General features: G+C 42.6%; 1 protein-coding gene across 2 annotated transcripts in view; it reads left to right on the forward strand.

The window, feature by feature from the left end:
* UTP20 (UTP20 small subunit processome component) overlaps positions 1-27025 on the forward strand; it is a 59445-nt gene that overhangs the window by 25612 nt on the left and 6808 nt on the right. Inside the window, exons 26-55 of one of the 2 annotated variants that reach the window (XM_010709539.3) lie at positions 222-388; positions 904-1112; positions 3754-3897; positions 5203-5282; positions 6160-6386; positions 6822-6966; positions 7400-7487; positions 8530-8673; positions 9343-9393; positions 9488-9640; positions 10393-10548; positions 11587-11727; positions 12163-12300; positions 13557-13696; positions 14205-14299; positions 15132-15430; positions 15897-16036; positions 16502-16658; positions 17511-17609; positions 18260-18427; positions 18868-19034; positions 19722-19863; positions 20153-20269; positions 20993-21163; positions 21929-22057; positions 22754-22864; positions 23610-23689; positions 24399-24468; positions 25388-25570; positions 26505-26636. In XM_010709539.3, coding sequence (XP_010707841.1) covers positions 222-388; positions 904-1112; positions 3754-3897; positions 5203-5282; positions 6160-6386; positions 6822-6966; positions 7400-7487; positions 8530-8673; positions 9343-9393; positions 9488-9640; positions 10393-10548; positions 11587-11727; positions 12163-12300; positions 13557-13696; positions 14205-14299; positions 15132-15430; positions 15897-16036; positions 16502-16658; positions 17511-17609; positions 18260-18427; positions 18868-19034; positions 19722-19863; positions 20153-20269; positions 20993-21163; positions 21929-22057; positions 22754-22864; positions 23610-23689; positions 24399-24468; positions 25388-25570; positions 26505-26636 — 4243 coding nt within the window. The remainder of the gene's footprint in view (positions 1-221; positions 389-903; positions 1113-3753; positions 3898-5202; positions 5283-6159; positions 6387-6821; positions 6967-7399; positions 7488-8529; positions 8674-9342; positions 9394-9487; positions 9641-10392; positions 10549-11586; positions 11728-12162; positions 12301-13556; positions 13697-14204; positions 14300-15131; positions 15431-15896; positions 16037-16501; positions 16659-17510; positions 17610-18259; positions 18428-18867; positions 19035-19721; positions 19864-20152; positions 20270-20992; positions 21164-21928; positions 22058-22753; positions 22865-23609; positions 23690-24398; positions 24469-25387; positions 25571-26504; positions 26637-27025) is intronic. The other variant, XM_010709543.3, reaches the window with a different exon arrangement.

Consider the following 27025-nt stretch of genomic DNA (forward strand, 5'->3'; position numbering starts at 1 on the left):
TCCAGCAAAACTGCTCTAGTGAAAGCAGAAGCTGATCTTTCACTGGCATGTTTCTGAGTGCTGTGTAGTCATTTAGAGGAGTTCCTGAAGAGGGAATTTCCACCTGGTTTATTCACACTGGGCAAAGCTTTTAAACCGAGACAAGTTTCTCCCACAGAGAAAGAGGCGAGGAAGCAGATGGCTTGCTGAAAGCTAATACAAGCTCTTTTTGGCTCTTGAAGAATTCTCTATGGCAGGATGAGAAACAAAACGGGGAACAAAACACAGGGCAAATCTGCAGCAGCCACTCGCATGTCCATCGTTCTGCGATTTCTGGCCGGCTCACTGCCAGAAGAGATCCGGATGTTCTTGGATCTGCTCTTTGAAGCTGTGAAGCAATTCAGCCATGGTAGGTGCAAGTACCTGGTGCTGTTTCTCTGACAATTTCTTTGAAAGGATGAAAGGGTGAGAATCCCAGGGACTGGGTTTTCCCTGAGGTTTCACTTACGATTGCTATCTTTTAAAGATCTGAGTTCAGAAGAACGAAGTGATTTGCCACAGCTTTGCAAGTAAGCCATAGCAGGCCAGGAGTGAGCAATTACTGATGTTGTAGGCTGTCCCTGGCTGCTTGGCAGCCTCTGTACTATCCTTCCCATGTGATGTGCTGCTGTGCACAGGGCTACCAGTATATGATGGCAGTAAACAGTTGTTATAAAGAGTAGAAAGAGGTTATAAAGTGCTCTGATACTGTAGCAGTGGGAAATGTCTGAATGTCACAGAGATGAATACGTGGAGCTGCCTTTATTTAGAAAGATAAATCTAAGGAACTGTAACTTTGGGCTAAGTTGTACTATTATTTATTGAAAATTATTTTCGGTGTTTTTACAGTGCTTTTCTAAGTAAGTGACTGTCCCTTTGTAACAGGGCCTTGCCAGACAGCAGTGCTTCGAAGTATGTCAGAGTTGGATTTAGCTAAAGTCCTGCCTCTTGGGCGTCAGCACAGCCTCTTCAATGGTCTTGAAGTTGTGTTGAAAAACATGGGACATTTGATCAGTCAGTTCTTGCCTGAAATTCTACAAATTCTGCTCTGCATGACAGCTGTGGTATCCTGCATTCTCCAGCAAAGAGAAAAGGTACAGTAAATGCTACATGTATGTGTACCTCTGTGCGTATGAGATGTGGATGAAATTTCTTTTCCTACTGCATGGCTTAGCTTGCAGTACACACACCTTCACTGATTCAGATAAAGATAATTTCAATGCCTGCATGCAATGAAGCTTAGCAGTTCGATGTCAGTTAAAATAGAGGCCAGTGCAGTGATACTGAACGTGCTGCAAGGCTTGGATAGTACAAGCAGAGTTGATATGTTCAGGACCCTGCTTTGAAGTTCTGTTTTTGTTAGAGTTGATGAAGGTTGGAAGTTGCTACCTGCCTGCTCTGTGGGAGGATGGACATGAGGGCAAGGTAAATGATTCATTGTAAGGTCATAACAGGGTTGTATGGCTGGAGGTTGAATTTGATATTAGAGATGTAGCTTCTTGGCTGCAGGGCTAGAATACTGGAGCAGGGAATGGAGAGGATTTCAAGTTTCTTGCCTGCGGACTTGAGAGTAAAACTTACCTTCAAGGTGCTTTGTTGCATTGCTAGGTCCCAAGGGAGCTCAGCATTGTGGGTGATCACAGTGATTATGTATAATGATAGTCTCCTGTCATGGGACACAGGGAGAACATGGCTATGAGCCATGCTTTCAGCACACTAGTAGCACATACAGCTCTGCATCAGAAGCAGTCGTGTCAATTCAGTGTGAGTCTGAGTCTCAGACAGGTACCTGCAGAGCACTGAGAATGTTTTTCCCTTTTTGGTGTGCAAAGGCTGTACTTGCAGAACAAATCAAGCAAGGAAAATATTCTGTTAAAGATTGGCTGCAACTAGAAATGGGCCGTGTTGGCTTATTGCTACCTTGTGATCAAGAGAGCAGTGCAGAGACTCCTGAGCTCATTCCCACACCAGTAACACCTTAACTGCCAGGAGTGCACAGTGGCAGGGCTAACTGTCCGGAGGGGAGGGATATGGCTGTTCTGTTTTGATTTTGCTGCTAGCACTTCTTTTTAACACTGCACAGTGTCTTGTGGAGGTCGTTATCTCGAGTGTACTGTTGCCCGTTGCTTGGAATTAATGACTTTGAGCCAGGCTTTTCTGCCTTTCTAAAACCAGTGCCTTTGTCAGGCTTCAAACCAAGCAGAACAGAAAATGCTCAAGTCTAGTCCTGTGCAGAGCCTGATCATAGGTGAGAAACAGGCAAACTGCACAGTCATCATCATCACTGCAGTATTAAAAGGAATTATGAGATGGTAGACTGAGCAAGTAATGTGTTGAAAGGAATTTTGCAATGACAGACTGAGCGAGGGATGTTAGGTAATGAAGGTTCTGTCACCATGTGCGTGTTCTTGCCAGGACCCATCTGTGAACATCTGAGCTTAGAACTTGTCTTGAAAACAATCCATTAACAATTCAAGCCCGTGCAGTCAGTTCATTAGGATAATAGCATCCCATAGTCCAGCCTTAGCAGTGGATTGCATGTGCTTACATGTTAAACTGAGAGAAGAGGAGTTTCAGGAGCTGCTTCTTTCATGACTGGGATAGTCAAATTTTTTTCTGGGCTGATACCATAAACCTGTTACCATTTTGTTACTTGAGGAGTGACAGTTTATCATTTTCCTGAACTTAATTTAGCACTTCATTAGTCCATAAGATGTTAACAGCTCAAGGAGGAGTGTGAGAAATCTGTTTGTCTTGGCTAATGATTAGCTGACATTCTTAGGGGTTGAGAGTAATTTATTGCAGGCTGATAATGCCTGGAGAGTTAAACATCTACACTGACAGTTTTAAACTAAGTTATTCATTTCCTATTTCCTTCTGACTGTGTTCAGTGGTGAGTTTCTTTGTTCACTCAAAGTCTTGATTTCAGGGGACTGCTTTTTTGGATGTTAAACTAAGGGTAGCAATTACAATAGCAGCCTGGTTTGTGCTTGCTGGGGAAGGGAGGATCAGGTGTTTGGCCCTTCAGGCAGCTTATTACTGTTTGGAAACTACTTGCACACCATTTCGTTAGTACATTTCAATATAGCTTGGGAGATTCCAAGCGAGAGCATCTTTGATTTCTTTTCCGCCATCTCCTCTTTTTGCATACAATTTTGGGTGCAAAGGCAGTAGAGCAGTGTATTACATTGTAGAGGTTATTCTCTTCAGAAATCTATAGGAAAGTACAAAAAGCATAGTATCTTTCAGTGGGGCTGTGGCACCAAAGCTGCTTTGCAGAATAAGAACCTACATGTGTTTATTCAGCGTAGTGGTCTGTGATGGATAATGGAGGCCTTGAAGATCCCAAGATGTAGTCTCAGTCTGTTGTTTCTGAGACAGGAGTCGGTAGCTCTGCGCTGTGCAGTGTACCTGTTCTTGGAATTGTCTCAGGTTTTTCCTATAAGCTGCATTGCATGACATAGAAATAATTCAGGTTACTCAAATCATAACAGGGAGAAGAGTCAGAATGCAGCAGTGTGTGAATAACCTCATGACTAGCTGTGTGGCTGACTTCCTTCCTTAAACGTTTTCCCCAAAAAGTATATGGAACATCCTTCTCTAACCAAATGCTGTAGCTCACTGTGTTCTGTTGTATCTGTGGCCAGTGAATTGCTATCTTTAATTTCAGAGCAAATAGTTAGTGATTGTTCTTGCAAAGGTTTTACTGTTTTGTCTGTTGTTTTGTTTTCACAGGTTCAACCACGGTTGATTAATCCGCTGAAGAACTTGAGGCGCCTTGGACTCAAACTTGTGGTTGAGTTTTTTTCTGATCATGAGACCTACAGTTTCAGTGTGGAAGAGATTGATGCAGTTTTCCATGCAGTGGTATGGCCTCAGGTAATGTGTTTCTTCTTCCAGACTGGCATCTGCGTAACCTGTACCATGCAGGGAACTCCAGTTCTTTGGCATTCTGATGTATGTGTGGAAGGGCAGATTTGGCTCAAGTCTTATTAGTCCTAGAGTAATTAAGTCACAGGCTTAAGTACAAATGAGTTCTTTTGATTAAAATGGATGTGATGTCTCTGGTCTTTAGCCGCAAAAGCAGGCTTCTTCTTTAGGGAAGCAAAATGATACTTCTGGGTCGGTCCTGGGTGCACTTTGTTGGTTTTCTATCTGAAAGTTACTGGACCTGTGAGGGAGGATTAGAGAAACAAATGTAAGTGGGCTTTCCTGCTGCTGCCAGAAAGGAAGGACCGCAGTATCATCCTTCAGTGGGCTGTGTACTCTTCTGCTGTCCTGCCAGGATTCCCATTTGAGCACAGTGACAAAGCAGAGGGTTGCAGCTTTCATCAGAGAAATTCAGTCCCCCTTTTAATTGGGAAAATGCACTGCTGGGAGAGAGAGAACATGCAGTATTGAAAATAAAACTGCTGATCACGTCTGGCAGTGCATATAGCTGTGTATTTCACTAGGCTGAGCAGCAGGGACTTGTCTATCCCAGTCTTTCCAAGCTGTGTGGAGCAAAGCAGTGAAAACTCACTTTGGTCCCAGAGCAGTAGAAACATGTAGTCCAGGCATTGAGTCAGCAAAGTACTTAATGCTTATAGGAGCATTGCATTCGGAAATACTCAGTAAATCTGGACAGGATATAGAATTGTTGAAAACTTATAATTCTTGTTTTCCTGATGGGTGTCAGGAAGACAGTGCTAATTTTGGAGCTTGAATTGTAGCATGATCCAGAAGCTCCCTCTAGAGGGAATTTCTGTCAGTTAACTTGGTGAGGGTTTGGTTTTGGCAGAAAAGTGTTTTGACTTACGAGCTTTTAAGGCTGTAGAACTGATATGTATAAGAACTTTCATGCAGCTGTGCCTGGAGTTGCAGTTTGCTGCAGCTGAGAAGTTGGAGGTGTGGGAGGAACAAGTCTTGGGGTCGTGCCTGAGGATCATAGGCTTGTCCAGGAGAGGTGGTTAGGTCTTTGTGGCAAGTGTGAGGATCGATGGGGAGTCACTTTTAGGGTAGGACAAAAAATGTACTAAGACAGAATAAGATAAATGAACAGTATTGAAGGAGATGGAAAAACAACAAAAGATTTCCTTTCTAAAAGAAACAATATAGTTTGTAGTAGGGTCTTTGTTAGAAATGGGGTTTTAATTGGCCTTGTGTACTTGTATTGCATTGGTGTCTGATTTATGTCTCCCTCAGGTTTGCAGGTTGGCTTCAGAGAGCCAGTATTCTCCGACTTTTCTGCTCAAACTCATTCACACCTGGAGTAAGAATCCTAGGTAAGTAAGTGTTCTTGCAATGAAACTCAAGTACTTCTCTCAAATACACGTTTTTGTTAAAATGATCACAACACTCTTAACAGGTTATGAATAATTATGTCAAAACTCATCTTCTCCAATAGGCTGTTACTCTTTTGATAGCAGCCCAGATGCAGTTGTGAAGCTTTACAGTTTATGACAATTAAGATACTTTTAGTGAGCTGCTTTTCCCATACACAAACAATCAACAGATATATAGACAAAACCCAGCACACAGGTCAGGAGGAGAGTGAATTCTTAGAGTATGCCTGTGTCTAAACCAATTACATTTATGTAAGTCATCTGAGGAGATGGAGAGGATAGTTTGACAAGATTATTTTATTCTTGGTTTTGATTCTCTGTTTCTTTCTACTTTGTGAAGGAAAATGGGCAAATGCAGCACAGAATTCTGAGACTGAAAATTGCAAGAGAGCTTTTTTTGAGGCAGACACTATGAGAAATTCCGTCTCTGCTATCTTGAGTGGTTTACATCTCTCCCACTGACATGCTACTTTTCCTTTGCTGAAATGTCCAGCTTCTCTTTTTGAGACTTGTCATTTGTAAGAATGAAGAACTTGCACACAAAGTTGCATTAAAAAAATTGAATTATTAAGATAAGAGCAAGCTCTGACAGGAGTCTTGGGCAAGCATTTGCAGAGGAAGGACTAAGCTTAGATGATGCTATCTTGAAGTGTGAAAAGAAACTTGATGACCTTTCAACCTCCATTTCTTCTACTTTTCAAGACCCGTTTCTGTGGCTTCTGTGCTTTTTCCCATTATCTTTTTTGTATGACTGAACAAAAGAATTATGAAGTTCTGTACTTAAATTTTCAGCGTATCTTTTTAATAATCTTCTCAGATATTTCCCCCTACTGGCCAAGCAGTATCCAGATCGTCCAGAGTATGATATACTGTCAAATGTGTTTGCTGTCCTGTCAGCCAAAAATCTGTCTGAAGCAACATCCAATCTTGTGATGGACATTGCTGATAGCCTTCTCAACAGCCCCGATTTTGAACCCACGGAGCAGGTTTCCAGTTTGAACGTGACTGACTGTGTTGTCCTAAACACTGGAGAAGTGACAGAAGGTATCTGTGTGTAAGAGCCATGGGAAGCCTTTGGGTGGTTTGGAAAGAGGTGTTAGATCATAATGAGATTGTGTTTGCCCTGAGTGAGAACACAGGGAAGGAGGCTTCAGGGAAAAGTCTTTATACAGGTTTCTCTTGGCACGCTCAAAAAATGTTAAGCCTTGCTTGTGTCATGACAAGTGAGATCCATGTTTGAATGTGGATAAGGAGGAATTCCTTATGAAGAGCCTACACTTAGTAGGGCTGTAATGGAAGTGCTAGTGCATATTCTCAGCAGTACATTCATAATTCCTCCTGATTTTTCTTCCACTGAAACCTCCTTTGCTTGCATTTCCTCAGTTGTTTGTGTGGGGCTGAATCTTCCTTGTGTTGCACGGAGCTTGCCTTGTTGCTTGCAGCAGAGTTGAGTTGAGCTGACTGTTGTATTCCTTACAGAGTCCCTCAGCCTAGGTTGTCGCTTGGTCCTACCTCATGTTCCTGCCATACTTCAGTACTTCAGCAAAACAATGTTAAACGTGGAGAAAATGAAAAAGAAGAAGTACAGAGCCCAAGTCAGCAAAGAGCTGAGTATACTCTCCAAGTAAGTGATTCTTTAGTGCTCAAAACAGTTGAAGGGTAGAAGGGGTGAGAAAGAAAGAATCATTTCTTAATAGGCTGCAAATTAGAAACATTGTCTGAAACTATTGAAATTCAGAGTGTTTGAAAGTACCTGCCTCTGTCATTGTCCTTGGAAACTGCTGGAAGTGTTCAGAAATTGACTCTAGCTGTTTCTATTTGCTGGTAATCAAACCAGTACTTCTTGAGATAGGAAAAGGTACAGATGGGACTGCAGTCATGTGGAACTGAATACTTGGGCTGATATCATGGTATGGTTGGAGAAGTCTTATTAGCCTGGGTGCAGGTGGATGGGCTGACAAAACCCTGTGATATGGCACTGGTGCTGACTGACTCCTTCTTTGCTCTTTACTGATTGGATTGAAATAAACAGTAAATTACACTGTCTTACCATGCAGGATCAGCAAATTTATACAAGAAAAAAGTCAGAATTCAGTGCTTGTGAGTCTCCTCCTCCCTTTCCTTCACCAGACCAACATTGAACAAGTAAGTAGAAATGAGTTATCTCCCCTAATTAAAAAGGCAGTTTCCTTTCTGTGAAGTAGATTTATTTAAGATGCATTTAAAGCTTATTGATTACGTGCCATTTCTCGTGATCAGCCTGAAATCAAGTCTTCATGTGTTTGTGGTCCACTCAGCAGTCTGTTACTGTGTGTTGATGGACATAAAGCCACTGGATGTTCTGCAGGAATGCCAGTGCCACAGCTGACTTTTGCCTTTTTTCCTGGGAAAGGTTTCAGAAGTATTTGTACAATCTTTGCTTCCTTTGCTGCAGTAGTCAGTTCACCCAGTTCCTTGCCACTTGTTTTAAACAAGTGCTTTCTTCAACTTGTACTTCATACATCACAAATCACAAGTGACAGAGTTTAGACAGAATGTGAGTAAATGTGAATGTAATACATGCTGTGCAGTGAGCTTTCATTGTTCTGTTGCGAGATAAAAGGCAAATGTTGTATAGTACTGTTAACTTGCCGCCATATTTCCTGATTGCCTGCATCCTTGGATCATAGTATGGGTCTTGTTTTTCCCTAACTGAGATGCAGTTGCTCAAGAACAGGTTTCAGGATTTCAGAAAGAACTGTTAGACTGTAACTTCTGCTTTGCAGGTGGTCACAGAAACTCGTTCACAGTTTCTTTTTTGTTTGTGGATCATTAGTGAACTGTCTGTAATTTTCTTTCAAGGAGATCATACAGGTAGGTGGTACTGTTCATGGTCGTTTCACAGATTGGAGAAAGATGACTTTGTAAAGCTCTATTGCTTTTCTAACCATTGAGTAATCAGAGAAAATACCCAAATAGAAGTTAGCATTGTGACAGTGCTCTCCTCAAACTCTGCTTGTGTCTAATTGAAAGATTGCAAGTGCTTCTGAAGTGTGGTGGTTTCAGTGAATGTCCTCCCAATTTTTTGTCCAAATTCAGTGTCTGTGATCTGAAAAAAATACAGCAAAGTTCACTCTGTGTTTTGAAATATTTCCCAATTAATCTCATGAAGTTTCAGTAGTTACTGATGGCGATGTATCTCTTTCAGGATGCTGAGATTGACATTTTGGAGACAGTGCAGAACTTGCTGAGGCATTGCTCAAACCCTGCAAGCTTTCTCAAACCTTTGGCAAAGCTGTTTTCTGTCATCCAGAACAAACTGTCTCGACAGAAGTTGTGCTTGGTATTTCAGGTACTGCATTTTTACACATCTTTCTGTGCTATTTTTACAGATCAACAACAAAATAAATGCATTTATCTTTGTTGTACGTGAGCTTAAGAAACTTTTTAATCTCTGATGTATTAAGTTGAAGTGAACTAAAAGTATTGTATGTGGTAGATATCATTGTGCTGCAAGAAGACTGGTAAAACTTTTGTTTGCAGCCTGCTTGGTGTGAGCATCTCCTGGGTTCTGCTGTGGAAGAGAAGCCAAATAAAGCACACTGCATCCATAATGAATCCTTTGTCTTTATGAAATAAGAGTGGTTTTTAGCAGCTTGTAGATGATTTTATTTCTATTCTTCTCTCAGATGAATAGCAGTCAGGCTGTTTTGTACTTTTTGAAGTGATTTACATATCCATTTTTTGTTTTTTTTTGTGTTGTTTTTTTTTTTCAGTAGGAAAATCCAGGATATCCTCCATGTAAATACTTAGAAACTTAGGAAGTTTAAAGATGCTTAGTCTGACTTAGAGAAGAAATACACTGAGGGCAAAGTGGCTCTTATTAAGTGTATAAAAGGACTGATATTGTTACTTTTTTTTTTTTTAATCTCAGGTGGTTAGAGTTGAAAGTAAGTCTGGAGTCCTCCAGATTTATAACAGCTATAACAGTTAAACTGTTTTCCTTTATGTTTCTTTTTAGACCTTATCTGATTTGGACAGTGAATTGAAATACATTACAGATGTTGTTAAGGTATGCCCAGCTTCTTTGCTCCCTTTTTTTCCCTAAGGTTGTGCTGACGTGTTTCTAGCCTTTTTCATGAAAATGACTTGTTGCTGTCTCTTAGTTGAATGCCTTTGATCAACGGCATCTTGATGATATCAACTTCGATGTCCGCCTGTCAGCTTTCCAGTCAATCACTGCCCACATCAAAGAAATGCAAACAGTGGATATCAACTTCCTCATCCCTGTTATGCACAACTGCTTCTATACCATCCAGGTGGGCTAAACGTTCCTTCTCTTGCTTTGTGTGGCATGTTTACCACACAAAAATTTATTTCATTGATTGTTGTTTTGTTTTCTGATATTTCAAAACATTCAGAGAGCAGATGGATTCTTCTCACAAACACCTGTTTTTAAGTTTCCTCTTTTTGCCTTTTCCACTGTGTGTCTTGAAGATACAAGGAAAGGTTTCTTTTATGATAAGGATAGTGAGGCACTGGCACAGGTTGCCCAGAGAGGTGCTAGCTGTCCCGTCCCTGGAGTCAACTTAGGTCAGGTTGGAGGATCTCTGAGCAGCCTGATCAGTTATAGTGTCCCTGTTCATTGCAGGGGAGTGGACCAGATAATCTTTAAAGGTCCCTTCCAACTCAAAAAATTCTATGTTTCTATGAAATGCACTGCAGCAAGAATAAACCAAGTGCTGGTATACCTGTCTACCAGTGAGCCCTGGAACTCTCTGTTTGGTTTTTTTCTTTACAAAAGACATACTGCGATCTTGATAGGCTGCTTTTCTTTTTGTTGCAGTGTGTTCTGGCTGTGTGGGCTTGCTGCTGAGTCAAAAAGGATTTTTCTTCTGTTTGGAAAAGTGGGCATAAGTTAAGGAGTAGAAATTCTATTGGAGTTGGTAGAATTACTGGATCGTTCTAGGCTTTGTTGTGCTATGTACAGAGTTACTATTCACTCCAGTCTTTTGAGTAGAAAAAGCTGTTGTATCCAGACTCACATGGTGCAATTTCTTCATCCGCTCAGCTAGGAGATATGGCTCTTAGTGACAACGCAAGCCTTTGCCTCACCAGTTTTATCCACCGCCTGGCAGAAATTGGCCACACAGAAGATGACTACAAGGAGCTAATCCAGCACACTCTTCTGGAGTCTCTGAGAAGGGGGCTGAAGAGTAAGACTGAGGTAAGGCACTGCTATCTGATGACCTATATCCAGGTGTCTTGGGACAGCAGGGCATCTGAGACTTTTTGTAGATGAGTCCTTTGAGTTTCTTCTTGAGGATAAAAAATTGTATTGTATTGGGTTTACGTTGGAAGACCATGGTAATAGGGAGTCTCCAGGGACAGCCTCTATGAGCAGAGCCCAGCAGCTGTCCCAGGTCAGATCAGAGCCAGCTCCACCTCCAAAAGGGACCTGCTGCTGGCTGTGGAGACCCATGCTGGAGCAGTCTGCTCCTGAAAGATGATGCGCCCCTCTGGTGTGGAGCCATATTGGAGCAGTGCTTCAAGAGCTGCAGTCTGTGGGGAGGACAGTTCAGGAAGGGTGTCATTGCATGGGAGGGATCCCACATGGAGCAGGGGCAAAGAATGGAAGAGTGACAAAGACTAATGATTAAGGCTCCATTCCCTGTTACATTACACTGCTTGGGGAGGGAGGGGGTTGGAGAGGATGAATGGGGGAGAGGAGATTTTCGTTTGCTTTTAATTTCTCTATAATTTGCTATAGGCAATTATATTAATCTCCCTACACTGAGCCTATGTTGCCCATGAAAGCAATTGGTAAGCAATCTCCTTGTCCTCATCTCAACTCTTGAGCCCTTTTTCATTATATTTTCTCCCCCTCTTCCTTTGAGGTGGGTGTAGCGAGTGAGTGAGTGGTTGTGGTGAAGTTTAGTTACCCCTCAGAGTGAAACTGCCACTTCAGTTGCAGATACATGCTATAATCAAACTTAACCTTCACTTGAAATCATAATAAAATCTAACAAATTATAGAACCCCGCTGTTGTGTGGAGTTTTTTTGCTGTTTAGCTTTTCTCAGTTGTAGCTCATCCTTTGGAGCAGAAACTTTATTTTATGTACAATCTAAACTACAGGTATATTTGGTGTTACCAAATAATGTGACCTGTTGGCATAAAACATGTAAGTGGCAGCTTAGTTGTTCTGAGGAGCATGTAGCTGCCTGTCCAGGAGGTGCTTAACCTTCATGTCTTACTCTTCGCAGAGCATCCAGCAAGACTACACGTCTTTGCTTTCCTGCCTCATTCAGACATTCCCAGCAAATCCTGAATTCCGGGATTTGGTCCAGCTGACCAACCGCCATGATCCTGACATGGACTTCTTTGAGAACATGAAACACATGCAGGTAAAAGGCAATGCACATTCCTTAATGCCCCCTTCCCCGTTATCAAAGCGAAAGCATTTTACTGTGGAGTGATGTTTTCCAAATTGCCTATGCCATGTCTTCAAGGAAGAATTGAACTAGTATTATTAAATGTCATTTAAAAAAAAAAAAAGAGATGGACATGGAAGTAACGTGTCTCATATCCAAAGATGACATATGTTCTTGTGCCTGTTAATTCACAGTGAAGTATCTCATTGAGTTATAATATTTACTGGGGCAGAAGTTTAGTGAAAGCCCAGATAAGAATGAAAAGGTTGTGGCCTACCCTTGGAGTTGACTGTACTGTGTTTATGTCAGATTGAGCTACCTGCACGACTGCTGCTGGATATGTGTTCTCCCTTGTGCTAGCTGTGCCTCAAGGGCCACCTCATTCACTCTCCCTTGTGTTTGGCTCAGATCCACAGGAGGGCACGAGCTCTGAGGAAACTGGCTAAGCAGCTGACCGAGAAGAAACTTGTGCTGTCTTCCAAATCCCTGCAGAACTACATCATGCCTTATGCTACTACTGCCATTTTTAGTGAAAAAATGCTGAAGGTAGACTTGTAAATTGTATGCATCAGTTTTTCTATTTTCACCTTACTTCTATTGCTGTCCTTAAAAAAACAGCTGCTTTAAAAGGCTGATGGGTTTATGGAGTGAGTGTTCCAGAGAAGAGCACTGTGCTTCTTTTGGTGGCAGAAAGAGAGTTTGGAGGGTGCAGATGCAATCTGGATCCAATTCTCTATCTGCTAAAACTGTCCTGTTTCTCCAAACTAAGACTTGTTTGGGTTGGGTTTTCAGTGCAGGTTTTGTTGTTGGTTGGGTTGGGTTTTGTTGTTTTTCTTTTAACTTGACTTTATATCTGTTTGCATTTCTTGTAATCTGTAATCTTGTAATTTGTTTTTTTTCCCCTCTCCCTCCATACTAGTCTCTTCATATTCAGTTGTGGGATTAGGCAGCAGAAAGGGTGTGTGTAGACATGGGCTGCAAGCAGTTACTGTGTTGGTATAAATAACATTTTCACTGGGACTGTGAGGGGGACTGAAAGAGCTGATTTCAAAGATTCTCAGCCAGCAGCAGCTTTGTAAATAATGTTTGAAGGGCAGCATTCACTTAGTCACTTTCCATACCTTTTATTTAAAGCATGAGATGAAATACTTGTAACATCAATGTAGACAGACTTCCTGCTTGTAACTTGAAAAATCAAGGTTTTACACATCTGTATAGTTCCCTGCACATTATCAGAAGAACAGCAGAGCTGCTTGTGTCAGACCAAGCAGTTGTCATTTGGGTAATTCACCTTCTTTCAGAAATGTACTTCTGAATTGTGCCTGAATTAGTACTCAGGCACGTGAGCCGGCACCCGCAGTCATGCAGTCTGTGCCCATTGACAAGGTGAATGTCATTGCCCTTTGACAAACAAGATAGATAGTACATTGACAGAAAATACACTGACTGAAACCTTGAAGAAAGAAACCCATTTTATTTTACATTAGCAGAAGGTTAGCAATGTATAATGTTATTATGTATTGTGACTGCTTTCAGTTCCTCACAGAAGTGGGGCCCATAGATTTAGTTGTATGAGAGAAGATAAACTACAGAAATGTTTGGAGGAAGTGAGTCTGGAGATGTGCTTGGTGAGCTGTGATGTTTATTTGTTTAAACTGGTAACTGAGAGCAGATTTAATAAAGCAGAGTACCAAACATCCTCAGCAGACAGGAATTACTTCTTCTAGCTCCTGTTACTTTGAGTAAAGTATACTTTAGCATGCTTGAATGCTAATAGCGTTGAATTTCTGTTTTTTGGGTAGCACGAAAATATGGTAACAGCCTCTGTTGAAGTTGTTGGAGCCATCTGCCAGCATCTCTCATGGTCAGCATACTTGTACCACTTAAAGCATTTCATCCATGTCCTGCAAACGGGGCAGATCAGTCCCAAGTTGGGAGTCAGGTGGGTAACATAAGTGATGCTGCTCTAGCTTCAAAGACTAAGGCAAGAATCAGTGCCTTAAAGAGCATCATGTGGATTTTAAACTCTTCACTAGTATGAGAGATTTCTCACTTACACTAATGAAAATGAGCATGGCTTTGCAGTTCTGTGTAACTAAGCTATGAAGGATTAATAGGTAATTGTTTTTGCTTGCTGTATCTCACTGTGCACATGAGAGCATTAGATTTTCTGCTCCTGTTTGACTTTCCCAGCTCCTGGGATGCCACTGCAATTCCAGTACCAGTGTCTTTGAGGTTTCACACTGAGCTAGGTGACAGTCCATTTAGGTGAAAAACAACCCAGCTTTGTTTCCTGATTTGTTATTTCAGGATAAACTTTGTTGAGCTGTACTGCCACTGAGTCTGAAATATTTTTTAAAGCAGTTTTAAGATTTTCTGTTGTGTTGATTCTATGCAGCTTCCTCTTTTTTTGCAGAGAGCTTATCTCTCTTTGTGTGTTTCTTTTTCAGCTTGTTAGAGACAGTGCTGGAAGCCTTTCACTTTGACCATGAAACACTGGAAAAACAGCTCACGACCGTTGAGAACCAAGGTGAGCTTTCTGGAGGTGAGCTCCTGATGATAGACACTCCTTCTGATTGCTCAGAATGCAGCTGATTGACACATTTTTACTTTGGAGGTTGGCTACTCACAGCTTTTTAAAATGTGCTTGTTGGAAAACCGGTTTTAATTTACCTTCTCAGGAGCTGTACAGACTGTCTTTCTATGTGCTGACACAGTGAGGAGAGGTTGAAGGAATCACCTCCACATTACCTCTCTATCCCAGGCTTCCATAAAGCAGACCAGCTCAGACTGGGATTATGTTAATCTGGGAGGTTCTCCATGGTCTACACACAACTGTGTTGCTGCTACCACATTTTATCTAGTCATTGGTTTCTATCATTTTTATCCTCAGCCTGAGCAGAGTGCTTTGTGCCCTGGCCCTCTTCCACTGAGGTTTCATGAGGACAAATTTTATGTTTTGACTTGTCCACTATTGTGGTTGTTTATGTTGTGGCCTTTAGGATATTCTGAGGAGGCAAGAGTATATCTCACAGGTGTGCTCGTCAATACTTCTTGCCTTGTAAGATTACCAAATGTAAATTAATCACACTTCACTAAGGTTCAAGGCCACTGACCTTTGGTAAACTGTCTATAGAGTTCAGCTAAAGAACAACCTAGTCTTTGCTTTAAGCCAAGCCCTGAGGGGTGATTATCAGAAATCAGCATGCCAGAGCTGCTCTGCCCAGTAGAGCAGCTCTGAAGTTTATTGATTGTTTACTGTTATTGATAGTAGGTAGGAGTTCTGTCTAGATCAAAGCCATCCCAGGAGTCTGTTTTAAGGGCTCTGACTATGTTGCCTCCAGTATTTACCTGTGGTTTTAATAATTACTTGACAGATGCCATGGATCTTGAGCCAGAGGTAGAAGGTGAAGAAGCCATGGAGCTGGAACAGAGTGAAGGGGAAGAGGAAGTGGTTGAGGAAGACAAGAAGGAGAATATCCCTGAAGAACCAGCAGAACCTGAGTTGGTTCTGCCTGAAAAGACAGCTGAGACACCTGAAAACACTCAGCAAGTAGCAAAACCAGTTTCCTTCTTACCTCGAAATAAAGAAGAGCTGGAGTGTCTGATCAAACACATTCAAGATACAGTTATAGTCAACATTTTGCCTAAATTGCACAGGTGCATTGTTGCGAAGGTGAGAAGCTGGCACTGGAAAGGCAGTTTGCTGACCTATGCTGCTACTGTGAAGGTTGGGGTGGTACTGGAAAGACCCATGTTGAAATGCAGTATGTTTAAAAAAAAAAAAAAGGGACACAACTGGAGAGAGGCACCTGAAATCACAGAAGAGGTTTATCCCATTTGATGTGTCATCAAGAGAGCTGGCAGACACTCTGGTCAGTGTAGGTGTGAAACAACTCAGCGCAGCCTCTTGAAAATTTTTCAGCCACTTACTAGCACTCAGCTTTTCTTATAGCAGATGCAGGGATTCATCTTACCCATCCTTTAGCTGCCTAGGTTTGTCATGTAATCAGCATTGGAAATCAATTTGCAGTATTGGCCTCTTCTTGGGTTCCTTCCTGGGAAAAAACACGACTTTTTTTGAACTTTGGTTACACTTCTTTTTATTTAACTTGCATTGTGTCTTGCTCTGTCTTAAAAAGGTTAAAAGAGATGAAGAACACAAGCTTGTGAAATCCAGTGTTGTGAACGATGATGAGGTAGTGCGTGTGCCTTTGGCTTTTGCAATGGTCAGGGTGATGCAGTGTCTTCCTCAAGAAGTGATGGAAGCCAACCTGCCAAGGTAGGTCCTGGAGAAGCTCTTTGAATACCACTCATTTTGTTGGGAATCAGAGCAGGCATGTTTACTAAGGGGCGGTTGTACACATGGCTAAATCTTGGAGGGAAATCCGACAGGCCATAAATTCTTTTTATTTGGAAATACATTTTTCTAGATATGTTCCCCCTTGCACTGGAGTTCTGCAGAGCTAAGTTTGAAAGGGACTTGGTAAATTCTTAAATAAGAGCAGAGCTGTGAAGCAGAGTGCAGAGGTAGGAGTGGCAGAGCCAAAGAAAGGGTAACATACAGAAAGGACAAAATCTGTTAAGTTTTTTGAGGGACAATAGCTCTGTGTGTGACTGCAAAGCCTTTCATTGAGGTTGACTTTGAGCTTATAAAAACATCCCTGACAGCCACCTTCTTGGCTAGGAGTGTAATTGGTTCTACTGTGTTTAGGGACTGAACTAAGCTGTCTGTCTCTGCTTCCAGCATCCTCCTGAAGGTCTGCTCATTTCTGAGGAACAGATTTCAGGAAATCCGGGATGTTGCTCGTAACACCCTCACTAAAATCATGGAAGTGTTAGGAGTGCAATACCTTCTGTACGTTTTAAAAGAGATGCAATCAACTCTCATCCATGGGTACCAGGTAATGCTGAAATTTTTGTCTTCTATTCTTAGTAAAATTTCGGGGGGGTTTGGAGGGTTTTGTGTGTGTGTGTGTGTGTGTGTGTGTGTGTGTGTGTGTGTGTGTTAGAAGAATCCAAAGGGAAATTGCTACTGAAATAGTTTTACACTGGGAGAATAGATGGGTATCATAGAACTAGATACTACTGCTATGCCTACATCAGTCTTTGTTATTTCAAGTAGTATATAAATGTGTGTTGACTGAAGGTCTGTACCCAAAGAACTTGCAGTCTAAGCAGGGAAGAAGAGAAGATCTCCATTTTCTCAGTGAAGAGAAATGAGTTGAAGAATTAATTTCTGGTTCCAATAGAATTATTGGGAATCTTCACAGTAAGTTCATTAGGGCCAAGCACCATCTGAAGTAATTGCCACCAAGACTATGTAGACAATATGTAGTGATATTAATTGAACTCTTGCTGCTTAGTTACAGAGCCAAGACTCTAGCTCTTAACTCATCTTTCCTCTTTACACAGTAGTTTGAGGCAAGTGTAATTTCTAATATGAGTTACTACAGTGGAAAAGTGAGAGCTTCTGTTGACTATTACAGTGAAAGCACTGACTAGGACAGCCTAAAAATAGATCTAAAAGCACTGGGGAAAGAGGGAATTCCAACCCTTTGCCAGTGTGTGGAAGGATCAAGATCCTTTTCCTGTGGCTTGTATGAGGATTCCTATCCTCACAGTGTTCTTTCCTGTAGCAAGAACTTAAGCGTATTGTGTGAGTTATGAAGTCTCTGTGTAGGAATCTAGCTATCCAATTATACAGGAATTCCATGCAGGGAGTTGGAAACTTGATCTGTTCTCTTCTTCTGTAGCTCCATGTGCTGACTTTCACTGTGAATCTGCTACTGAAAGGTCTTACTACCAGGCTGAATGCTGGTGATTTGGACCCCTGCTTAGACATCCTGATTGAGGTAAAAGTTATTAAAGATTGAAGGAAGTAGCATCATGAAATGCTTGGAAAGAATCTAAGAGGAGGAGAAGGTTGTGTGCAGGTTGCCTCAGACTTGATGGCAAACAGGGCTGGTTATGCTTTTACTTCAAAGGGAAGAGATTGTTCTCTGCTGAGGCATCAGCATGCCACTGGTAGAAGAGCAGTGTGCTTCTGGGGCTGTTTCCTGAGCCTTGCATCTTGAGAGGGGGGTGATTCAAGATTAAGACACTTAACTCTGTTTACCTCTGGCCTAAATGGCTGAGCAAGAGATGACAAATACCTGTTCAGTGGGATTATTCCTCCCCACTTGCACTTGTCTGTTGTATTTTAAGAAGTTTCTCTCTGCCCATTGCTTCAACCCGTTGATTTGCTTCTGAATGGTCAGCTTGATCTGAATCCCACTATTTCTATCAAAATACCACAGAGGGTTGTGAAAACAGCTTTTCCATCTGGTGTGTTCTGCCTGAGATGTCTTATGTTAACAAAGGAAAGGCAGGTGTGATTTCTGGGGAACCTGAAGAACTGAGTTTTTTGCAGCTGTGGAAAAATAGTGTGGTTCTACTGTTAATGGAAGAATCTTGCTCTGTTTTTCTGCTTCTCTCCTCGATTTCTTTGGGCTGCTTTCCAAAGATTTTCAACCAAGAGCTGTTCGGGGATGTAGCTGAAGAGAAGGAAGTAAAAGGAATTGTCTCCAAGGTCATGGAAGCACGCAAGAACAAGAGTTATGATTCCTATGAAATTCTTGGAAAATACATAGGAAAGGGCCAGGTGACTAAACTTATTCTGCCACTGAAAGAGGTAAGAAAAGGCAGCCAGAGCCTTGCTTTATTCTGTATGATCTGAAGAAACTCTAGAGCCTGCAGATAGCTATCTATATAATCCCACTATGGCTCCCTATTTTCTTCTGGGAGCCAGCACATCACCAAAATGTATTAAGTCTCCGTCTATGTGCAGTAATTACCTTTACAGAGATGCAGTGTTTTGAGTGGGTGCAAGCTCATGCAGAAATGCATCCCATTTGCTTAGGAGCTCTGGAGTGTCTTGGTGGTGACAGGTGAACCGATTGGAGTCTGAGGAGAGGCTGGAGAGTAAAAAAGGAGGGATGGTGGGGCAGAGTTGAAGTGATGGGAGAGCTGGGGGCTTAAGGCAAACCACATTGATGGAATTGTTCTGGCTTTTCCTATGATTTCTGATGTCAGATCACTGCCCTCCTGATTCTCGTGGTAATGCCTTTGCAGATTCTGGAGAGCACCACAAGCTTGAAGATTGTCCGAAAGGTGCACGAGGCACTGCGTCACATCATGGCAGGGCTGATCTTCAACTCAGACATGAATGCTGAATCTCTCCTCCTCCTCAGCCATGGTCTCATCAGTGAAAACTTGCCTCTGCTCACTGAGAAGGCCAAGTGAGTTCCAAGAGGTTACCCAGCTGCTCTGTTATCACTTGGGAAGTTTGCTTTTAGCTCTCACACCAAATGATGACAGTTTCCTTCCATTCATATGCCATTGCTTTTTGGTGTAAACAAATCATTTGGGCAGCCAGAGTGGGAGAGGAAAGCTTGGAAATGAAAGTTGTCCTTTCCTGCACTAATGGGAATCTACTCTTGCAAGTGCTCTTGAGTAATGCTCTTTCACCATCTGGTAAGGTGATGTGTGTGTTTCAATTAAGGTACAAGTGATGATGGTAAGGAGGGAGCTACAAACTAGTGTATAAGAGGTGACTGGGGTCCTGGATCTGACAGTTGTTTGCAGTTTTTAAAAGCTATCAGAAATTTCAGTAAATCGTCAGTAAACCATGCAGTAGATGTGTTTGCTTGAAGGAGCTACCAAAGCTCTGTCTGTTCACTAAGAGGAAAAAGTGGAAATGTTACACAAATCAATGGGCATTTTATTATCTTTGCTATAGTGACATTGTTCTTAAGTCTGAATGTCCCATCTCTCCTGTTGCTCTCAAGCTCAGTTTATTTCGTTGTATTCAGAGACTTGCTTTTACTTGCTTTGTGGCTTTGAGCACACTGTAACTTTCCACAGCAAACTTGTTGTGGAGAGGGCTGAAATTTGAATTTTCACCTTTGTCATATCCTTCTCTTCAGAACAAAAGTTGCCCCTCCTCCAGATCCTCGGCTGCAACCAGAGAGCTGCCTGCTGCTTCAACCCACCCCCACAAGAGGGGGACAGAAAGCCCCTGTCAGCAGAAGGACCAACACATATATCTTGGTTGAATCAGGGCTTCGGGTAAGGATCTCCTCAGAGAGGAAGAGAAAGCTGTGAAACCAATAAACCAATATTTTTGTTAAGAGTATCCAAAAGAAGATGTTCTGAACACGTATTCTTAACAGTATAACTATTTGCCTTAACTTTGTTTTGCATGTGGTAACTCCAGTGATGCCTCTTCAAGAGCTCAGCCTGTTAAAGATAATTTAATAGGCATGAATTCTACTCTAACCCAAACCAGTGTGGGACTTTACTTGAATTTGAGTTCCAGTCTAACTTTGAGATGAATGTCTTTTGTTTTCTGTGCTAGCTGCTACACATGAGCCTGAAGAGATCCAAAGTAAATTCTTCTGATGAACACGTTTTGGAAATGTTAGACCCCTTTGTTCAGCTACTCATAGACTGCCTGAAATCCATGGACGTCAAGGTATGGTTTTGTGATGGAGCCCATCTCTTCAGCTAAAAAGGGTCCTGCCCGCAGATGTCATCTGGAAAAGCAGAGAGGGGGATTCTGTTTTCAAACCTAACTTCATAGGTGTACAGTTAAGTTGTCTGAGGACAAGCTATCCCGAGGGCGAGGGGGGATTGTGGCTGATGGAGGACTGAATGTTCTGCTTCTAGTGCTGCTAGTTTGAATGTGGGCTATCTGTGAGGAGGTTCCTGAGATCCTGCAGCTGCACAGAACGGCTGTTTTCTTTTGATCTAGCTCTTGATATCTTTGTGCCCAGCACCACAGCCTCCCTGGGTTTGAATGAGCCTAGGAAGGAAACTATTAAACCCCAAGGCGTGGGAGATGTGCCTCAGACAGCATGAGATACTTCTAGCAGGGCTTTCAGGTGACATGTTTTCTTGACAGAGCAACTTCTGTGCCTTGAAGGCACTTCTGCTTCAGAAGGAGTTCCTGCCCTCTGCTGAATCAAGTTTATGTCCTTACCTCCTAAAATCCAAGTTGGAGAATTGGAGAGTGGCAGATAGTTTTCTTAGAACTGAGAAACCCTTTGTATGGCATATGAGTGGTTTGAAAGATGTTGATGTTACCTGATTCTTTTTTACTGCAGTTGGAAATAGCCTGAAAACATCTGTAGCAGAGTGAGAAGTATTCTTTTGGTACCACTGTACCCACATGCTGATTTCTGGCTCTTTCTTACAGGTGATAACTGGTGCTCTGCAGTCCTTAGTATGGATTTTAAAGTTTCCTTTGCCTTCTATCAATACAAATCTGGAGTCGCTAATCAAGCAGCTTTTCCTCTTGCTGAAAGAATTTGCCAAGACAGGAGTAGCCAAAGGCCAGAATTTCCACTTAGTTGTGAACTGTTTCAAAGTAAGTCAGAGTGAGGTCTGCTCACTTCTCCTTTCGAATTAATTCTGTAGAACAAGACTTCTTCCACTGCACATCCTCCTGTAGCTGGTCCTGGAAAGTTTGTATGGAGACCACAAGGCAGTGGGAAATGGGGTCTTGCCCTGAGTCTTTCCACGGTGCAGACTTAGAGAAAGTTATCCTTCGGAGCTGTGCACAGCTTGGAGCTGTGGGGTGGTGTTTCACAGAAGGAGATTTGCTTGCTTTCTTTGCTATGATAGTAACTTGTTACCACCCTGTCTTTTGAGAGGCATCAGTTTTGAGCTTGAGTATATTCATTGGAATAAACTCTAACAGAAATAAGGCAATTGTAGGAGGGCAATTAATTGTAGTAGTGACTGCTGTTACTGTGTGCACCATCTTCCTTTACGTGTTTTCTCAGTGCATTGCTGAATTAATTACTGCTTTGCAATCATAAGGGATAGTGAGAGCCCCTGAGCCAAAAGGATTTTGTCCTCTTTCAGTCCATGTTCCTGAATTGTGACTCAAATCAGTGAGCATCCCCAGTCATTTCAAGGACTGCATTTGTGTATTTGCTTGTATGCGGCTTTCATCTCGAAATTGCCAGCTGAAAGCAAAGAAAACAGCACTGAAAACGGTTTTAGCTGCACATTTGAGAGCAGCAGTTTGTCCTGTCAAACCCGAGTTCTATAAACAGTCAGGTTTTGGTGTGGGGTTACATTTTATGAAGGTGTATGTGTATTGACAATGTGCAATTTGATTTTGCAGTCCGTAACAATACTTGTGAAGAATGCAAAGAGCCAAATAACAAGCAAACAGCTCCAAGTGCTGCTTGGCTTTGCTGAAGAAGATATTTATGATTCATCACGGCAAGCCACTGCCTTTGGCCTTCTAAAGGTATTTCTGTGGAGCAAGTGTATGGGTTTTGTGAACCACTGGAATGGTAGTGATTGCATTTTGGTGAATGTTTGTAAGATCTCATATCTGGAACAGTCTGCAGAGTGCTACTGAGTTTCTCTGTTACAGAAAAGGAAAACGGGGAAAATAGGAAAAGTAGCAGAGCTTTCCTGTTTGACTTGTAGCCTTTGTTCAGAATTGTTTGGGAGGCTGCTTGATTCACATAGAATCACAGAATTAATAAGGTTGGAAAAGACCTCTAAGATCATCTATTCCAACTGTCAGCCCATCCCCACCATGCCCACTGACCGTGTTGTCAGTGCCACATCCACACATTTCTGGAACAGCTCCAGGGAGAGTGACTGCACCACCTCCCTAAGCAGCCTGTGCCAGAGCAGCACTACTTTTTCTAAAGAGAAGAAATTGTTCCTCATATCCAACCCGAGCCTCCCCTGTTGCAACTTAAAGCCATTACCTATCCTTGCTAAAGAATTCACAGCCCTAACCATTAGACAAGGTATTCTTTGTCTTCCAAAAGAAGAAGGTATGAATTTACAAGCCAACTTCTTTGTGTGTTGTTTGAAGATATGTCAGTGTTACTGTGCCACTTGATTCCCATGTAACCACTGGTTATAATACTACATCTCACACTGCAAACAGAATGATGTGACTCCAGCTATGTTTTCGTATTTTTAGGCTATTTTATCCAGGAAGCTGATTGTCCCTGAGATTGATGATGTGATGCAGAAGGTTGCCCAGCTTGCTATCACAGGCCAGAGTGAGCCAGTGCGAGTCCAGTGCAGGCAGGTGGGTACCATGAGAAGTCCATGTTATTTACAGCAGTAATGGGCTGGAGGGCTCTGTGAGGCCATCCCATCTCTCATAGAGATGTGCCTTAACTCTGCTGAATCCCAGTCCTGTTTCTCTTTCCTCCTAATCCTTGTTCCCTTGTTGTCAGGCTGGTTTTAGCCTTTGTGAGAACAACAGCAGAAATTCAGGCTGCTTGCCTGCAGTGAAACTGCTTGCCATGGCATGTCTTCACAGGGCTACTCAGCAGCACTGACATAGCTCCTCCTTTGAAGGCTTTTAAGCTTGTATAACTTGTTGTTTTCCGTATCCCAGCAGAAGAGAATTTGCCACAAACCATGATTCCTTCCCACTATTTCTTTCTAAGCTAAAAGCAACCAAAAGGTGGAGTTGGTTGCTTCATTTCAAACATTGGGATACAGATGCAGTGGGAGCTGTGCATGGCCATACACAATTTCTCCACAATTAGCAGATGAATTATGAAGAGCGCTGAATTTCTGTTAACAGAAGCCTGGGCAAGGCACAGTAATACTCTGAGGACTGATCTGGCAGATGTCAGCTGCAGATCCTGTTCCAAACCTGGAGCTTCACCCCTTGTGGAATAGGAACTAGTGCATTCAGGAGGATGGAAGGGTTTATTCTCATTGTCATTCTGATCCATAACTGCTTATTCCTTATTTCCTTTTCACAAGCTTGTCCAAGTGTTTCTTGTAACTCTTCTCTGTTGTGTTGTTTTGTTTTCCAGATTTACTTGAAGTATATTCTGGACTACCCCCTTGGTGACAAGCTGAAACCCAATTTGGATTTCATGCTCGCACAGCTGGAGTAAGTTTATGTTCTCCACTTCTCTTTCCCTCAGTACAGAACCATGGTGCTTTAAGTCTGGTTTCAGCATCATCCTTTTTGTATCCTGTTCATGAGGAGGAGTGGGTGCACTGGACTTCCGATTTTCCCATCTCTAAAGAGCTTCCCTTTTTTTCTGAGGTGGATGTTGGAGAAATGAAGCCGTTTTACCTTCCCCCTTTCCCAGCTGTATTTTTTTTGTTCTTCACCTATGTGAGCAAATACGCTATTGTCTGCCTAGTGCCATCACCGGTTGCACTACTTATGAACCAGGTGACCTAGAAAATCCAGAAAGGATATGGGAAAGTGCATTTATATGACTGCTGTCCCTTGGCAATTGTCTCAGCTGCAGCAGTTCAGAGGAACAATCTGTGTGCCTGAAGGCTCCTTCTGAGCATGACCCCTCCTTCACTTGAGGTGACAGCGGTTTGCTGTGCCCTCAGCACCACAGCACAGTGCTGTTGTGGCACAGGTTGGCTGGAGCCCTGACTCACCTCTCTGTGAATGTGTTCGTTCTGTAGCAGGTGGAGCTGATTGACTTGTTTGCTTCTCCTAAGCATTAGATCAGGTCAGGGAGCTGCTGTAAAAAGATCCATGTCAGTGTGTGTTGTTAGCACTGGCCATTCTTGTAAGTTGTAAGTAACTTTACGAAGTGTCAGCCCAGCCCTAAGCGTTAACCATTTCCTTGCAGCTACGAGTATGAAACTGGAAGAGAGTCTGCTCTGGAGATGATTGTGTACCTCCTTGACATGTTTCCACAGGTAATGATCACCTCTTGGTACTGTGCATCAGGCAGTTGATTCCTTTCAGCTGCTTGCATTACTAGTGTTTTTAAAGCAGTTTATTTGGGGAGCACTTGATATATCATATTAACATATCATATTAAGCGAGTATTCACTTATCTCCAAAAAACTGGCTTTGCTTCAAAAGAAAAATGACATGCTGGAAAGTCTGCATTGCTTCCAGACCTAATGTGCTCAGTCTGTAAGTGAAGTAAAGCTCTGTCAGCAGGAGCTTGGATGAATGTGATGCAGATTTATGTACTGGAATGTGATGTGAAATACCAGTTTTGTTGGCCTGACTGGAGAGAGAGGGCTTCTTGGTACAGTGGATCAAAATGACAGTTAAATAATAACTGCACCTATGCAGGATAACATGCACAAAATGCTAAGCTGCCCCAGTGCTTTACAGCTGAAGCTTGATTGAGTGTACAGGAGGCTGAGAAAAGTGCAATCAAGCAAGAATTTGGGAGGAAGGAAGGGAAACTGAGCACAGTGAGCTGTGCCTCTTCACCCTTGGTCACCTTTAGTACCTCAGCTTGGTTCCCAGCAACTTTGTAGGGCAGCAGAGCACTGCTTTTTCTGCAAGAGAAGGGCCCTTGGGCCTGATTGCGGCACTGCTTAGAGACGTATTCCCATTTTAATGCAAGTTAGTTATGAAAAGGCCCTTTTAGGTCTGACACTCAAGTTCCTGTCCTAGGGGCACATTAGCAAGTCAGGGGACAGAGGGGGCTGCTGTGCATTCCCTGCCTGCATCAGCAGCTGGGCTGTCCTCTGCGTTAGTTCACCTCCCTCGACTTGAACCCTACTCAGGGCTGTGCCACAAATATCCCTCTTTTCCCCTTTAAATTCCGAAAGCTCCTTAGGGATGTATCACTAACTAATGGTTGTTTCTTTACAGGAGCTCCTCCACAAATACTGTGGGCTGTTTTTCATCTCCTTGTGTATGATGATGATAAATGATGACTCGGCCAAGTGCAAAAAGATGGCGGCTTTGACGTGCAAGTCTCTGCTCAGTAAGATAAGCAACGATAAACAAGATCTGCTGTTTTCACTGGTCACAGAGTGGTTTCACAGCAAGAAGGTATTCATTCCATGCTCTTTTTGTTGACTGAGTCTAGACTTCGGGGTTTGAATAAGATTAAGGCAAGTGCAATTGCTGCTGTCAGGTGTGGTGCATTGATGGCTTCAGTTAAGCCTGAGTTAGAGTTTTAGGAAAAGAGTATGAACAGGAGACAGTGTAGAAGAAAAGCTCTTTAAAGTTGTGCTCATTAACGTGCTTCTTGTTAGCAAGAAGAGAGGGAGAAATGATAAATTTTGTGTAGCTGAGCAAATGCAGAGAGCTGCTGCTGCTGTAGATCAGTATCAGCCTACAGATCTCCTGGCTGCATTGCCTGTATTCAAACAGTCCCACCTAGGACAGGTGTTTGCCATAAGAGCCTCTGCTGAGGTTTTAAATTTGAATAAATGCATTACAGCTGTTCTGATCCCATTAATTGACCATCACGTTGTCTCTTGCTAAGGATTGCTTCATATTGTGGCCAGCAGCTGCAGGGTGGCAAACATGGTATTACAGATCTATTTTGATCTAGGTGCCTGGCTGTTTCGTTATTTTACAGAAGGACTCAGTTTCTTTCCCTTTGCACTAGTGGAGCAATTGTTCTTCAGTACTTCATTCTTGTCATCTCTGTTGCATTCAGTTCTGATTTATAGCTTCAAGTTGCCCATGGTATTGTGAGGAATCAATGAATGCAAAGTTGCCCCCAGTCCTCTGCAGCTGGAAACTGGGCTGGAAACAGCCCTTTGGCATTTAGTTGTAGGGTGCCTTCCCTGGGATAATATGTCCTGCCAAGTGCTTGTATCCCTAGCTGGCAGCATCTCCTACATCAATACTAGTCTGAAAATCGACCTCTCTTAAAATCCTATTGCTACAGGTAAAAACAGTTGCTACTCACTTGTGGGAGCTGCAGGATTTGATGATTTAGAGGTAACGAGGGTGGTGTTCTTTCTGTTGGCAGAGCTCACACCGGAGGCTGGCTGCCCAGGCATGCGGCTTGTTTGTGGAAGTGGAGGGAGTCATGTTTGAGCGGCGCCTTGAAGCTGTCCTCACCTTAGTTGAGAAAGAAATCAACCCAGTTCAGTTTGAAGCCGTAAGTCATACCGCCGCTTCCTTTTGGGGAAGGAAAATGGAAGACGGGAAGAAGTGTAGGAGAGATTTAACCTTTGGTGCTACTGTTTGGGGCTGAGGAAATGCATAAAGTATACACACTTGTCCTGAAGGGGACATCGCTGGCTTAGAACCGTACTTTGCTTGTAGGCCCAAATCTCATGTCGTGTGTCACAGCACAAGGAACAAAGGAGCTTTGCAAAGCCCCTTGGCCTTCCTGCAGCAGTGCTGTGTAACCAGCAGATGCTTACTCCTTGTCAGCCTCTGGATGGAGGGGGTTCTTGAGACAACCCTCGAATCATGGGCTTTTGGATTTTTAGCCTGTTTGAACCGGTGCATAGAATGATAGAATCATTAAGGGTGCAAAAGACC

This window comes from Meleagris gallopavo, chromosome 1, assembly GCF_000146605.3.
Source record: "Meleagris gallopavo isolate NT-WF06-2002-E0010 breed Aviagen turkey brand Nicholas breeding stock chromosome 1, Turkey_5.1, whole genome shotgun sequence".
Classification (NCBI taxonomy): Eukaryota; Metazoa; Chordata; class Aves; order Galliformes; family Phasianidae; genus Meleagris; species Meleagris gallopavo.